The sequence below is a fragment of the Coregonus lavaretus genome (genome assembly GCF_964263955.1).
Source record: "Coregonus lavaretus genome assembly, chromosome: 17".
Taxonomy (NCBI): Eukaryota; Metazoa; Chordata; class Actinopteri; order Salmoniformes; family Salmonidae; genus Coregonus; species Coregonus lavaretus.
This window is the reverse complement of record NC_140004.1, coordinates 17,859,411-17,875,949: the sequence shown is the minus strand read 5'-3', so window position 1 is coordinate 17,875,949 and position 16,539 is coordinate 17,859,411. Positions and strand designations below refer to the sequence as shown.

General features: G+C 43.6%; 1 protein-coding gene across 2 annotated transcripts; it reads left to right on the top strand.

Moving 5' to 3' along the window:
- Positions 1-270: 270 nt before the first annotated feature.
- Positions 271-16,089, top strand: LOC311144779 (anaphase-promoting complex subunit 5-like). 2 transcript variants are annotated; one of them, XM_084180891.1, is made up of 17 exons: positions 277-857; positions 946-1,025; positions 1,135-1,244; positions 1,384-1,621; positions 2,206-2,374; positions 2,519-2,709; positions 2,811-2,892; positions 3,045-3,137; positions 9,684-9,865; positions 10,111-10,246; positions 10,449-10,523; positions 10,947-11,068; positions 11,954-12,061; positions 12,222-12,369; positions 12,626-12,788; positions 12,930-13,178; positions 15,276-16,089. In XM_084180891.1, the coding sequence occupies exons 1-16, from the start codon at positions 657-659 to the stop codon at positions 13,139-13,141; spliced, it is 2,310 nt and encodes a 769-aa protein (XP_084037017.1). In that variant the 5' UTR covers positions 277-656; the 3' UTR covers positions 13,142-13,178; positions 15,276-16,089. The 2 variants fall into 2 exon arrangements, with proteins under 2 accessions (XP_084037018.1, XP_084037017.1); XM_084180892.1 differs by lacking the exon at positions 15,276-16,089 and having other exon boundaries at positions 271-857; positions 12,930-13,367.
- The last annotated feature ends 450 nt before the right edge of the window (positions 16,090-16,539 follow it).

Below are 16,539 nucleotides of genomic sequence, written 5' to 3'. Positions count from 1 at the left end.
ATCAAGAGTTAAGTATAAATTGTGTGAACTATGTTTAAAAATGGGATATGTACAATTGGGACATTAACATGAATAAGTAGGCCTGACCTACATGAAGGGAAATGATGGTACTATGGCAAATCTAAAATATCATGGAGAAGACGATATCCATCATATTAAAATAATGTCAAATGTAGTAGAAAATAAATGAATGGGAGTTTCTTGTTGTGCTGATAGGACCAATCGATCCACTCTATGTACTGACATCTAGAGGCGTGGCCATGTAGCAACGTCATTAGAGAGGGACAGAAGGAGGGCAGTTTGAAGCAAAACTGACGGGGTGGTAAAAGTAAACATGTTTTAAAATCCATACAGCTAGCTACCAAAATACTACTGTCAATATTGCCTTATGTGGCAGACTATAAATTGCATAAGTCAACTTGTCAAAAAAGTAGCTCACAAAAATATAAGATAGTTAGGTAGTCTCTCAAGTAGTTAGCAAGCTAGCGTGTTTAGCTAGCAAGGAAGTCAGCCTAGCTAACGTTAGCTAGCTCGATAACATGGTTTGCGAATTGTTGCATGTTTTTCTTGATTATTTGGCTTCATACAACGCAGTTGAAATGTAACTTTATAATATTTAGCAAGCTAGCTAGCGAGTTAACTTTCCAATTTAAACAATGGCAAGCGTACATGAAAGTTTGTATTTCAACCCAATGATGACAAATGGGGTGGTCCATGCCAATGTCTTTGGCATCAAAGATTGGGTGACTCCGTATAAAATCTCCGTTCTGGCCTTGCTCTATGAGATGACCACGTCAAAACCAATTGCTCTTCAGGAAAGAAGGCGCTTGAACAAACTCATCCTGCCTCTACAACAGGTTGGAATATCTATTGATCACATTACAACTTATACTTTCAACTGTCAATTGCTTGCTTTTCTTTATCAAAGGTTTGTCTGTCTATCAGGGTCCAGACTTGACTCTTGGCCAATTCCTGAAGACTGTGGAAGAATGTTGCCCTCAAACAGCATTTGCTGTGAAACTCCGGTATGGACGAGTCCTTGACTCAATTGCTGTGGCCTAGGCCTATGTTTAGTGTAAGAGGTCAGTGCTGCATGTTATCTGCTCTTTCACCACACACATTTTCTCTTCACAGGTTACAAGAAATGGCTGATGGAGAGCTGAAGGACATGGAATATTTCTTTGCCACCCTCCCCACTCCTTTCAGCGCTATTGATTCTGAGGCGTATAAGACCAGTGTTGTTGGTGAGTAATCGTATGCATCATTTGATTCAAAAGTCCAAAGGTTGGATCAACTGAGCATCGTGTTTAGTTAGAGAGCGGTGCTGTATGATTTTCCTTAGAATTTATGGCACATGATCTTGTCTTCTTTATGTTTTCTCAGGCCTGTTCATGAGACACATGCTCCTGGCCTACAACAAGCTGTCTTTCAGCCAGGTGTACAAACTGTACAAAGCCCTGCAGCAGTACTACCACAGTCACTACGCCCAGCCTGGTGATGTCCAGGTGGGGCTGCCTGCAGATGACTCTGACATGGACCTCACCAGCACAGAGGACACAGTAGGGGAGAGGATGGAGAAGGAGGAGCTGGACACTGCACCGCTGCATGAGTCTGAGCTAAGGTTTGTATAATTCCCTTGTATAAGTAAAAGCAGAGGTGGTTGTAGAGGGAGTACTGTGTTAGTATTGATTACATTTTAGTAATTTAGCAGACGCCCTTATCCAGAGCTACTTACAATTTACAACTCTTTGAAGAGGTAGGGTTTCAAATGTTTTCGGAAGATGGGCAGGGACTCTGCTGTCTTAGCTTCAGGGGGAAGCTGGTTCCACCATTGGGGTGCCAGGAAGAGAAGCGCTTTGACTGGGCTGAGCGGGAGCTGACCCCCGTAGGGGTGGAACAGCCAAGAGACCAGAGGTTGCAGAGCGGAGTGCTCGGGTTGGGGTGTAGGGTTTGAGGATGGCCTGAAGGTAGGAAGGAGCAGTTCCCCTTGCTACTCTGTAGGCAAGCACCAGGGTCTTGTAGTGGATGCAAGCTTCGACTGGAAGCCAGTGGAGTGTGCGGAGGAGCGGGGTGACATGGGAGAACTTGGGAAGGTTGAACACCAGGCATGATGACATGTAGTAATCATTCTCATCAGTGTGATGGTCATCAGCTTATCCTTTGCACATTTCTCTTTTTCCTTATTTGCTACCTTTTGTTCTATAGAAATGAGGATGCCCCGAGCAGAGGCCCACTCTCGCAGAAGCAAGCAGAGTACTTTCTTGCTAGACAGGCGTACCTTCTAAAGAATGATGAGAACAAAGCCCTGAAGCCAGCTGCCCTGCAGGACGAGCTGAACAACATGCTCAAGTTCAACCCTGACTTTGCTGAGGCGGTGAGGCTCTACTATCATATAATATGGACTCACCCAAACAAACATGACATAAAATATGTCTTGAACAGAAAGTGAGTTTTTCAGTGATTTCCGGTCAACCTGATTGTGCTTGAGGCAGCTGTTGTGTGTTTTGTGTCTCTGCAGCATTACCTGAGCTACCTGAACAGCATGCGAGTCCAGGACATCTTCATCTCCACCCACAGTCTGTTACATTACTTTGACCGCCTCATCCTGTCGGGAAGCGAGGGAAAGAGCAACGGGGACGAAGGATACGGGAGAAGTCTCCGCTACGCTGCCCTCAACCTGGCAGCACTGCACTGTCGCTTTGGGCACTAGTGAGTAGTGGTGGGGAAAGTTTGTGTCAATTTAAGTTGCAATTTATTTATGCAATATTGATTCATGTCAAAATAAAAATCAACTCCAACTCTTGACTTAGTCAACAGGCTGACCTGGCTCTACAGGAAGCTATCCGAATCGCCCAGGAGTCCAATGATCACGTTTGCCTGCAGCATTGCCTGGTAGGAGCTTTTCCTTTTGTGTTATGCTCTACATACAGTATTTACACAATATGGGTGGTCAAGGTTGGTCCGTGTCTATACCTTGTATCACTTTCTCAGCACCAATACTGTACCTGTGTAATCATCTATGAATGTCTTTGTATCTCTTTCAGAGTTGGCTTTATACGCTGGAACAGATGAAAGGATCTGACAGTTCTGTGCTAACTGAGGACTCTGTGAAAATGGCTGCCCACTTCTGTCTACCGGTAAGAATAGCATGACCGTGCAGAGAAGACTGGAGCACTCCAGGTTCTCGTACCGTTTTATGCAATACATTCAGATAATAGGCAGAATCTACCGCACACCCAAAGCTGATTTGTGAAGGTGGTGGAGGCAAAAGGCAAAACAGGAATAAGTCTCCGCACACTTCCAGCCAGATGTTAATTTATTTAAATTATAGCTGAGCTTTCGGTCAGTCGACATTCATCAGAACATATCTCCACAAACAATAGTGGGACAGATAATGCCACACAGCGAGCCAGAGGTAATTGCAGACACCTGTGGTAATCTAAAGTACCCACAAGGGCCACAAGTTCTCATATCAGATAGCAATACAGGATAGAACAGAACATGTTATAGATGTATTTCTACTCTAACAAAAACGCATGTACACAGGGAATGTGGTGTTGTCATAAGGAACCCATACCCTCAAAGAGAGAGCAATAAAGCCGAAAAACTTTAAAAGGAAAGAAAAGGAAAACATATACATCGCTATATACAGTGTATTCGGAAAGTATTCAGACCCCTTGACTTTTTCCACATTTTATGTTACAGCCTTATTTTAAAATTGATTAAATAGTTTTTTACCCTAATCAATCTACACACAATATCCCATAACGACAAAGCAAAAACAAGTTTTTAGAATTTTTAGCAAATTTCTAAAAACATTAAAACAGAAGTTACATTTACATAAGTATTCAGACCCTTTACTCAGTACTTTGTTGAATCTCCTTTGGCAGTGATTATAGCCTTGAGTCTTCTTGGGTATGACACTGCAAGCTTGGCACACCTGTATTTGGGCAGTTTCTCCCATTCTTCTCTGCAGATCCGCTCAAGCTCTGTCAAGTTGGATGGGGAGCGTCACTGCACAGCTATTTCCAGGTCTCTCCTTAGATGTTTGATTGGGTTCATGTCCGGGCTCTGGCTGGGCCACTCAAGGACATTGAGACTTGTCCCGAAGCCACGCCTGTGTTGTCTTGGCTGTGTGCTTAGGGTCGTTGTCCTGTTGGAAGGTGAACCTTCACCCCAGTCTGAGGTCCTGAGCAGGTTTTCATCAAGGATATTTCTGTACTTTGCTCCGTTCATCTTTCCCTCGATCCTGACTAGTCTCCCAGTCCCTACCGCTAAAAAACATCCCCACAGCATGATGCTGCCACCACCATGCTTCACCGTAGGGATGGTGCCAGGTTTCCTCCAGACGTGACGCTTGGCATTCAGGCCAAAGAGTTCAATCTTGGTTTCATCAGACCAGAGAATGTTGTTTCTCATAGTCCGAGAATCCTTTAGGTGCCTTTTGGCAAACTCCAAGCGGGCTGTCATGTGCCTTTTACTGAGGAGTGGCTTCCATCTGGCCACTCTACCATAAAGGCCTGATTGGTGGAGTGCTGCAGAGATGGTTGTCCTTCTGGAAGGTTCTCCCATCTCCACAGAGGAACACTGGAGCTCTGTCAGTGACCATCGGGTTCTTGGTCACCTCCCTGACCAAGGCCCTTCTCCCCCGATTGCTCAGTTTGGCCGAGCAGCCAGCTCTAGGAAGAGTCTTGGTGGTTCTAAACTTCTTCCATTTAAGAATGATGGAGGCCACTGTGTTCCTGGGGACCTTCAATGCTGCAGATATTTTTTGGTACTCTTCCCCAGATCTGTGCCTCGACACAATCCTGTCTCAGAGCTCTACGGAAAATTCCTTCGACCTCATGGCTTGGTTTTTGCTCTGACATGCACTGTCAACTATGGGACCTTATATAGACAGGTGTGTGCCTTTCCAAATTATGTCCAATCAATTGAATTTACCACAGGTGGACTCCAATCAAGTTGTAGAAACATCTCAAGGATGATCAATGGAAACAGGATGCACCTGAGCTCAATTTCGAGTCTCATAGCAAAGGGTCTGAATACTTATGTAAATAAGATATTTCCGTTTATAATTTTTTATAAATTTGCAAACATTTCTAAAAACCTGTTTTCACTTTGTCATTATGGGGTATTGTGTGTAGATTTTAGGGATTTATTTTAGTCAATTTTAGAACAAGGCTGTAACGAAACAAAATGTGGAAAAGGGGAATGGGTCTGAATACTTTCCGAATGCACTGTGCATATGTAGAACCAGGAGAAATCTAGACAAAACTAGATAAAAGTTAAGGTAACCTGTTGGGGAAGTATCAGCCACTAGGGCCATCATGAATACAGGACACCCTAATACCAGGGAGGGTGTGTGTGAAGCTAAGATGATGACAATAGGAATTACAACATGACCCTCATCAAAATCCTCATAAAGTCCTAACGGCTGTAGGGTGCCTAAAGTATGAATCCAGAGGAGTTCTCTCTAGCAGAGGTTATGGTCATTAGCTCCTCCTCTTGGTGACACTTCCACTTTCTCAATACCCTGGAATTGTAGAGAAGGCGCACTGGATAAAGTGAAACGCAACAGAGTAATTTTCATCCTTGCGTCTTATAGAAGAAGTCTTATGTTCACTTGTTCTCTGTTTCAAGCTTCTGTATGTCTTGCCCATGTACATGTTATCACAAACACAGCGTAGGATGTAAATCACGTTTTGTGTTGCATGTGATCATGCCTTTAACACTATATTTTTCCAGACCTAGGGTGTCGGAACTGTTCTTTTTTGGTGATGTTGCACTGAGCACCATTTGCCACAGGGGTAATTTATATCTCTCAGGGGAGTAAGGAGGGTTGTTTAGAAACCCTGTAGACGCTGGCTCGGACTAGTCTACTGCGAAGACTGGGGCCCCGTTTGTAGATTAATAAGGGGGGGGGGGGGTTCTTGAATTCCTGGCTGAGTGCCCGGGTCTGAGGTGAGCATATGCCAGTGCTTCATCACTATGTTTTTAATCATAAAGGCTTTGGGCGTGAATTTACACTGAACTAAAAGAGAAACGCAACATGTGAAGTGTTGGTCCCATGTTTCATGAGCTGAAATAAAACATTTAAAATAGAAAGGAAAACGCCGCACACTGCTGCTCATGCTTTAGGTCTTCATCAGGCGTCCTGATCACCTGAGAGCATGAGAAGCAGTGTGCAGTGTTTTGCTTTTGATTTTCCATGAGTTCACCTACAACTCCAGCACCTGCAGAAAGTACCTGGATGTGCGCATGTTCTTCAGCTTTTGTACTGAAATAGAAAATCCCAGAAATTGTCAGTTCGCACAAAAAAACGTATTTCTCTCAGATTTTGTGCACAAATTTGTTAACATCCCTGTTAGTGAGCGTTTCTCCTTAGCCTATATAATCCATCCACCTGACAGGTGTGGCATATCAATAAGCTGATTAAATAGCATGATCATTACACAGGTGCACCTTGTACAGGGGACAATAAAAGGCCTCTTTAAAATGTGCAGTTTTGTCACACAACACAATGCCACAGATGTCTCAAGTTTTGAAGGAGAATGCCATTGGCATGCTGACTGCAGGAATGTCCTCCAGATCTGTTGCCAGATAATTGAATGTTCACTTCTCTATCATAAGCTGCCTCCCACGTCGTTTTAGAGAATTTGGCAGTACGTCCAACCGGCCTCACAAAACCGCAGACCACGTGTAACCACGGCAGCCCAGGACCTCCACATCTGGCTTCTTCACCTGCGGGATCGTCTGAGGGGGGGTGCTGAGGAGTATTTCTGTCTGTAATAAAGCCCTTTTGTGGGGAAAAACTCATTCTGATTGGCTGTGCCTGGCTCCCCAGTGGGTGGGCCTGGCTGCCAGTGGGTGGACCTATGCCCTCCAAGGACCACTCATGGCTGCACCCCTGCCCAGTCATGTGAAATCCATAGATTAGGGCCTAATTTATTTATTTCAATTGACTGATTTCCTTATATGAACTGTAACTCTGTAAAATCGTTGAAATTGTTGCATGTTGCGTTTTTATATTTTTGTTCAGTATAGTTGAACTTGAGAACTAGAGAAGCTGTTCACAGAGGAATTCACTAGGTGGTGACATTTCTCCATCACGGTCCTGTAGGTAATATCCCAGTGCATCTAGGCCTTTTTCATGAGAGATATTCGTGTAGAGCAGGGGTGTCAAACTCATTTTAGCTCAGGGGCCACATGGAGGAAAATCTATTCCCAAGTGGGCCGGACCGGAAAAACCATGGTATATATAACTTAAAAACAACAACTTCAGATTGTTTTCTTTGTTTTAATACGATCAACATACAACATAAAGCTGGAGCCTGAGGACAGTGTGTCCAAAATAGTACAAGCACAACATCACTATTAATCATAAAACACGTCAAGTTTATTTGAAAATTCTAAAGAAAAAGAACACACAAACACACAATGCCTCAGTGATTAACAGAACTGTTTCACAGATCACAGAACTATATCAGGGTGTCATTTCTCAGGCAGAAATGTAGATAAAAATAATGAAATCCTGTTCCCCAAACAAGTGCAAGAACCACAGAGTCAAGAATAGGTTAAATATACAAATACAATAAAATCAATTAAAAACAATAGCACATCAACATAAAAACATATAAACATAAATCTGAAAGCGTTGCTCAAACTCCCGTAACAGTCCCGTTATTTTATCTTTGAACCGCTTCATGTCTGCCACATGTTGGGTCGCGCACACATTCTTCAGACAGGGGAAGTGAGCTGCATCACCACCGGCAAGTTGCGTCTCCCACAATGACAGCTTCAACTTGAAAGAACGTATGCTGTCATAATACTGCGTGACAACTTTGTTGCGCCCTTGCAGCTGTTTGTTCAAGTTATTCAGGTGCTCTGTAACATCCACCATAAATGCAAGGTCCGGCATTCCATCTGCGGAATGAAATTCTAACACTGGTTTGCCCTTTTCTTCCATGAACTGTTCAATTTCTTCTCGTAAATCAAAGAAACGCCTCAGCACAGCACCTCGGCTTAACCATCTTACCTCAGTGTGGTATGGCAGGCCATAGATGTGGTCTTTCTCTCTGAGAAGGCTGTCAAACTGACGGTGATTCAGGCTTCTGGATCGGATGAAATTAACAGTTTGGATGACCACCTTCATGACGTTATCCATCTTTAATGACTTGCAACACAAAGCCTCCTGGTGCAAAATACAGTGAAAAGTCAAAAAATCACGTCCTCCATTTGCAGATTGCACTTTCTCTCTGAACTTTGTCACAACGCCTGCTTTTTTCCCGATCATTGAGGGCGCACCATCTGTAGCCAGGCTGACAGCGCGGGACCAGTCCACTCCGACCCTGTCCAGCGCGCCGACGAGTGCGGTAAAAATATCAGCTGCTGTCGTTGTATCTGTCATCGGCACCAACTCCACGAACTCCTCGGTGACGGTCAATGTGTCATCAACTCCGCGGATGAAAAAATGGCCAGTTGTGCAACATCTGTAATGTCCGTGCTTTCATCAATTGCAACCGAAAACGCAATAAATGACTTTACTTTTTGCTTCAACTGGTTGTCCAAATCCACTGAAAGATCGGAAATCCTGTCTGCAACTGTGTTTCTTGTCAGGCTGATATTTGCAAAAGCCTGCCGCTTTTCAGGGCACACAATCTCCGCTGCCTTCATCATGCATGTTTTTACAAATTCACCCTCACTAAATGGTTTTGAAGCCACTGCGATTTCATTAGCAATGAGGTAGCTAGCTTTCACTGCAGCGTCACTGATGTCTCGGCTGTGAGTAAACACAGACTGCTGTTTCTTCAGACCCGCCAACAGTTCATTCACCTTCTCTCATCTCCGCTGTCCTTGAAAGTTGTCATATTTGTCGGCATGAAGACTCACATAGTGGCGACGAAGGTTATATTCTTTCAGCACTGCAACATGCTCTGAACACACCAAACATACAGCTTTCCCATTCAATTCCGTGAATAAATAGGATGACCATTTTTCTTGGAACACTCTGCACTCTGCGTCCACTTTTCTCTTTTTTGACAGAGACATATTGGGGCAATGAGGGTGCCAAAGCACGTAATGTTAAAGTAGAAGCCGTAATAAATATCGCGGGCAAAACAAAGTAGCTCATTGGCTGCACGTGCTTGACCTACTTGCTCTGCCCCGGTATAAACAGTTTGCTTGCTTAACACAATTGCTATTGCGCCATCCAGTGGACGCAATTGGAACAGCAGTTTATTTTATTGAAAAATTGCAGCGCATTTTTATACTTTACCCAAAAAAATTTTTATTATTATTATTCTTATTATTTTTTTAAATCATCTCGCGGGCCGGATTAAACCCGTTTGCCGGCCTGATCCGGCCCGCGGGCCGTACGTTTGACACCCCTGGTGTAGAGGCTTTCTAGATCAGATGTAGCCAATATGATGTTGTCAGGGAGATTAATCAGTTCTGATATTTTATTAATCACATCTGTAGAATCTTTGACGAAGCTGGGAGTTTTTGCACAATCGGCTTAATTAATGAATCAACATAGTTGGAGAGTGGGTCTAGAAGAGAGTCTATACTGGCAACGATGGATCTGCCCTTATGTTTTAAACTGAGAGGTCAGGCTATGGGAGTTCAGTAGATCCAGGTGTTTACTAAGCCTCACATTACCTTCAGCCTCTCTCTCTCCTTGTCAGTACCTGGCGTCTCTGGGCATTCAGTCCCTAGTCCAGCAGGGGGCGATCCAGGGCAAGACAGCCCATGAGCTGATGGATGCTCTGAAGGACACAGACATCCTGCACTGGAAGCACAGCCTGTCAGAGCTTATAGACATCAGCCTAGCTCAGACTACGTCCATATGGAGAATGTATGGCAAGAGGTGGGTCTCCTTCACGCATCCTGATGCTCCCTGACAATCAGAATCCACACTGTACAGAATTCTAACCAGTGAGTTTATCTTTCAGTATAAAACCTGTTTTTTACTTGCATAGTAAAAAAAAAAGTGACTGTCAGTTATTGATGTCCAGTCTTGACTAATTTAATCCATCCAACACATATTCACTGACTGCATGTCTCCAACATCCATGTTCTGTCATGTCCTGTTGTACGTATGTGTTCTTCCAGCACCATGGCTCAGCAGCAGGCCCAGCTCCTCCTGAACATGAATAGCCTGGAGCAGGTTAACTTTGGGGTCCAGCAGAACAACACAGAGGCCTTTGCTGTGGCCCTCTGCCACCTGGCTGAGCTGCATGCTGAACAGGTACTGTAGTTAGTACACCTCATCCCACCTCTGTCTCTCCGGCTTCAGTCCCACTATCACATCTCCCTCGGTCCTCGTTTAGTCACTCAGGGCCGTTTCATAAGCATTGATGTGATCCAGATTACAGCTCAGGAGATGTGCACTTGTGTAGGCTGTTAGTGAGGCCTGCGCTAGTTACATGTTCCTGTCCCTCTCCCTCCAGGGCCTGTATGGCGCTGTGTCTGAGGTCCTGAAGCATCTGAAGGAGCAGTTTCCACCTCACACCCAACATGCCAAGGTGAGCCATTCTGAACTCCAACTCTTCTCTATCCATCAACTTTAGACTTGACCTCAATCCCCATGTTTAGCACTTTCCTATTGCTATAGTAAACAGAAACACCATTGCTCTCGAGTGGCGCAGCGGTCTAAGGCACTGCATCTCAGTGCTTGAGGCGTCACTACAGACCACCTGGTTCGATTCCAGGCTGTATCGCAACCAGCCGTGATTGGGAGTCCCATAGGGCGGCGCACAATCGGCCCAGCGTCGTCCGGGTTTGGCTGGTGTAGGCCGTCATTGTAAATAAGAATTTGTTCTTAACTGACTTGCCTAGTTAAATAAAGGTAAAATACAAATAATAGGCAATGTCACTGACATGGCTGGTATGAAGTGGGCTGTAGGGAACTAACTTAATTATAATGGTTTGTGTTCTCTATCACCAAGCTGTGGATGCTCTGTGACATCAAGATCCAGTTTGACAGAGCTATGAATGATGGGAAATACCACTTGGCGGAGCCCCATGTCACAGCCATTGCTGCCTTGAACAAAACTGAGGGTCTCTATAGGTAAGGAAGGGTCTTGACTCAGAACAGAGAACACCTTTACACAGTCTTCCAGTGTTGTAGCTATCTGTATGTGTGTCGTTCCACCAATTCAGTGCCTTTTGAGAAGTGTAACTTGGTCCAAAAAACCTTCTTGATTTCACCTAATTTCAACATTCTGTCATGAAGAGCACATGTTCAACTTCATGAAAAACATGTTTTCCCATCTCAAAAAAGGACTATACTAAGTGCCAAATAAAGTAACAGGGTATGCAGTAGCAGGGTTGACGGTTTCATCTTAAATCAGCTATAAATCCTCTCGTGACAGGGGGAATGGAAGCTTGTTTTGTGTAACAAGGAGTGGCAACTGAGCCTGTCTATCTATGGGTGTTACGCTCGACCCGCTCAGTTTTCTACCACAAAACACTAGAACATTAAAAAAAAGATTAGAACCAGCTCACCTGCTTTTTTACGCTATGATTTAACTATTAGATGTTACATAAAAATAAAAAAAAGGAATAGTTTCACCTTTATTCAAATGAGAGTTCAGTTCACGTAACAGGGTTGACCTTAAAATGAGGTTCAGGCTTAAATGAATCACTAATCACATTAAATAAATAACAATCTTCCGATATAACTTTGTCAAAGTAACAAAATAATTTGGGCTTTACAATGATGGTGAAACTTGGAGAAATTTGGGGAATATGTGGGTTGAAATCTTCCTAGAAGTGACACAGGGTTGACGGAGGGACATTTATTGAATGTTGTCTATATTAAAGGGCACTTCATTTAATATAACAGGCTTTTAAAATGCAATATTGGCGCACAATTTCTATTTAAAATATCAAAGGGATGCAAAAGGCACTCTTTTCGTGGAACGACCCATGTGTATATCTGTCGTGTTAACAGGAAAGCTCAAGTGCTGAAGGCCTTGAACCGGACCACAGAAGCACACAGTATCCTGCAGAGGCTGCAGCTGTACTGTGAGAAGACCAAGTACACAGAGATGATCATCAGGTAGGCCAGCACTCTCTAAATGAAACACCAGACTCCATATCTGTCGATGGAGTCCTTGAATGTCGTGTGAATGTGTTTATCAAGTTGTCAAGGCTATTTTTGGGGTGTAAGGGTTGTTTATCAGATATGTGTTTTAGATATGTTTGTATGCATTGTGCAGGGTGATGCTGGCCACAGCTGAGCTACATTGGGAGTCGTCAGGTTTTGCCACAGCCCTTCCTCTCCTGCTGCAGGCCCTGGCCCTGGCCAGACAGCACCACCTACAGGCCCTGGTCTCCGAGACCATCCTTCATCTGTCTTTCACTCAGGTCAGCACAACAGACTCACACACGCAATATTTAACCCTGTTATGGCAAACACACCACTGTATACTCTGTATAAAACCCCTACACATACTCATACACACATATTCTCAGATATACACATCTTCAAACCCTTTAACTTAGACGGAATTGCATACTGTATGCAAAGCAAACTCCCACATTTAGGCAAAACAAGGAAATTCATACTGGTTTATATTTAAAAACTCCAATAGTTTGTGTTCTTCTCCTTCCCCCTGTCCAGTTGATGCTGGGAGTGCCGGAGCAGGCTCTGTGTGTCCTTCATGAGGCGATGGAGCCCATCCTGGCCCATGGAGCGGTCATGGATAAGGGCAGAGCTCTGCTGCTGGCAGCCCGCTGTCAGATGGCCATGGCTGGGACCCGGCCCAACGGCCAGAGGCATGCAGGTACCGCACATCCCCAACACCAAAACGTAATATCACTAACTACCTCAAAGAAATGTACATGTTTGTGGATACAATTACTTTGTCATGTAAGTACACAGACAGGAGTCGTTCAGAGTCTTCCTCCCTGTTGTCTCCCTCCAGCTTTGGGCCTGGCTGTGCAGACATTGGGCGAGGCTGCAGCCTACTTCTCCATGCTGGACTGTAAGGAGCGTCTCCGTGACGTCCACTACCTGCAGGCCCGGCTGCACCACACCCTGGGACAAACCCCCCAACGCAACAAATGTGCCATGCTGTTCCGCCTCCTGGACCAGGAGCTGCAGGCGCCGGGGGCAGCTGTTGCCATGCGACTCTGAACAGTCATCACCACCCTACCTTCTCCGACACAGACCGGTACATAAACTTTTGTACTCTGTCATTGTCATGGACTTCTCATTCTATCCTGTCTTTTGGTTGAAATTACTGCATTACTTGTGTGTTAGAGTAGAGAAACAACTGGTTTAGGGCACTCCCAATTTACATTGCCAACTTGTATCGTCTATCTACAATATAAAGATCAGACTTCAAGTCTCTATAATCTTATTTCTCACGTTTGTTGTCCTTTTTTTTTGCAAAACGGAGAACAAGAGATTTTGTTCAACCTGAAAATGTTTGTCTGACAACCACTAGATGTCAAGCACAGCTATTGGAGAAAAGGTGCAGCCTGGTTTGGCCTCCCCACAAATGTAACGTTTATTTGCAGTAAAAACAGTTCCAACAAACGTAGGTGTTCCCCTCAGGACGTGATGGATAACTGTGCAGGATCCAGAGGCCTCGATATGGAAACCTAGATGCCTCCACTCCTCTTTGAGTAGCACCCACATAGTATTTGAATTTCAGCATACATACCGTTAGACAACAGTTGATCCTTTATTCAGGACCAGAACTATCTGATCCTTTAGAGGTAGTCATTGCCTCTGTTGTAGGATGTGGATAGAATAGATATGGACTATAGAGATAGATAGAGGTCTCGTCTGTGTATCTGTGCAATTATAGCGTCTGTGACGGTATGGGCAGCTCCATTGAGGCTATCTTCATTTTTAAGTAGTACATTTTCTTCACGATAGGCTAATCCCTCCTGATGACCCGGTTGGACATCACTCCAACAGGGTCAACAGGAGGGATCAGCCAATGAAGTTGGAGGTCCCACCCAGTTGACTACATTAACATGGTGGAAGCCCTCAAATATGCTGCCGATGCTAATTCTACCTTTTGGTCTCTAGAGGCCTCTATCATTCTCTATGATATGGACTTGAATGTAGTCATTTATCATGTTCTTCAAAGTCCCAGTGGTGGGATCCCATCATAGGTCAAAGATAGACATACAGAGATATCTAGCATAGAGGATCCGCAGTCTCATCTATGCTTAGAGAATGAGGAAGGTTTAATGTATCTGAGCTGTCGGAGAGGCAGTTTTACCACGATATGATGAATGAGAGTAATATCAGAGCCGGGCAGAAGATGAATATGTTTTAAAGAGAGCATTGTGATTTTTCTTCAGCTGAAAGCATGCCAATGAAAAAGGGAATCATTTTAGCGGAGGAAAATATTTCCCAGAGATATGTGCACATTAATGTAATAGTCCTGAGATTATTTGAAATGTATATCTTTGTGTGTGTGCCATAACGTGACGCAATCTGTGAGAACTGAGCTGAACAATGACACTGCACATTGTTTTTGTTAGTCTGGTGTAGATTTATGCAACCTGTGAGAGTGATCATTTTTTATTAGGTTAAGTTATTCAGCATACTCAGTCAGTGCCAGTCATGAGCGCCATTACGTTTACATTATCTCTTCATAATGGCATTGATCCAAGATCAGGGGTTATGAAATATTAGGATATTTTCAATTTCCCTTTGGTTTGTATACAGAAGAAGCTTAGGTAATGTTTTAAATGCTATTAGACTAACATTGGTATGAAAACACTGAAGTTTTATTACTGATAGGAAGTATTGCCACAGTGATGCAGCCCTGAGCCTTCAAATATTACATTCTGGGTCTTTTCAGAGGTACAAAGCAGAACCAATTTAGTTGAAAGCCAATGGAATATTTAACATTTGAGTGGGCTGGTTTTTGAGAAAGTTCTGCATGTCCCTCTCACATAAATGTATTGTCATCATTACTTGAACCTTTTTTGGTTGATGTCAACAGCTTACATTAGACAAAAAGAAAGTATGTTCCATTGCCCTATCAATCTTAACTACCATGTAGGTTTGGTCCAGATGTTAAAAGTTTTTGTATGTTTATTGGTATGTTTGCACAAGAAGCACTCTCTACGGCCCTGTGTGGGGTCTGAAATAAGCTACACGTCACCTTCGCTCTATAAACACATACAGTAGATCATGGGCCTCCATGGAACAGGAGACGGGACAGAGCCTGTCTGTGTAAATACACACAGACTCACACTGCATAATTCACTCTGCTGTTGTGTGCATGTGTTTATATCTCTAGAGAGAGATGGAGAGGGAGAGACTGACAACGGTAAGCTGCAGCCGTGGGATGGCCTGCTGTGTCTCTTCATCAGACAGCACTAGATAGGGCATGTGCCCAGTGATGCTAAATGTCCTCTGCACCAGTGGCCTCCCCTGTATGTGAGCACTGTGCATCAACACTGACACTACTCTGTTCAGGCCTGTGCTGTCAAGAGGATCACATTAGTCTGGGCCATGAGATATGTTCTATTAGCACAGTTAGATGAGATGTATCAAAGGATTGAAAAAAACCCTTGCTTTGCTATTTTTGTACGTAATATACAGCTTCAGTCCCGAATGTGTGATTTATTGGCTATGTAGCATCCTATACATCACTGGTCTATGGAAACACAGGCAGTTCAATGGCTTCAGTGATTAATCCATTTGGAGGCTTTTGTAAAAGCCACAGCTGGCGCCAAATGCCACGTCTTGCTAAGATTTGTCAGAAGGAAGCTGCTGGGTATTTTGTTCTTCAGACTGTTGAAGGAAGTCGAGCCCAATTTTTAGGTTGTAGGTGTAAAATTGTAGTTCAGTCAGTTGTTTAGACATAATGTAGCTGTTATTAATCTATTGTGTAAACCTTTCAACAGTTCTTTGGTTACAGTTATCGATGCAGAGAAAGAGGTCCCTAAGAATATGGGGAACAGGCTGAGTAATGTAAAATATATCTTATTTTAACATTTTTAATAACAAGCATGGCATGAGAACAATGCATGTTTAAAAAAATATATCTGCAAATGTAAAATACTCACTGTACTGCTACGGTCTTACTCGATATTAAACATTAACAATGTATGTGTCTTTCTCAACATTCTGCATCACAAAAAATATAAAAATACCATTTGAATAGGTAAATGGCAGCCATATTTGAGCCCTTACTAACAATAGGCCCCCATGGGCAATGGTCAGAGTTGAGATTAAATCAGAAAAACAGAAATCACAGTTTTCAGTTAACAGATCAGAATCTGCTTTCTCATGAAAGGAAAAATGTAGCTACCTGTGACCAACATCTTCATAAGGCAGATGGTAGACATGTAGCCTGGTTGCCTGATCTGTTTTCGCTTTAGCCAACCCATAAAGCACAAACAGATATAGCAACCTGACCAGTTAAGACCTGAGGTTAAGACCTGAGGTTAAAACATGCAGACCATTTTTCCTTGATGGAGAGATGAAACAGTCAATTCTCTACATTTGATTTGTTCAATGGACAGACAAACTACTTTGACAACCTTCCATATTGGTGT

Coding starts and splice junctions, on each gene's coding strand:
- LOC311144779 (XM_084180891.1), top strand. CDS start 657: ATGGCAAGCGTACATGAAAGTTTGTATTTCAACCCAATGATGACAAAT. Junction 1,622..2,205: donor CTGCATGAGTCTGAGCTAAG/GTTTGTATAATT, acceptor TTTGTTCTATAG/AAATGAGGATGCCCCGAGCA. Junction 10,524..10,946: donor CTCACACCCAACATGCCAAG/GTGAGCCATTCT, acceptor TCTATCACCAAG/CTGTGGATGCTCTGTGACAT.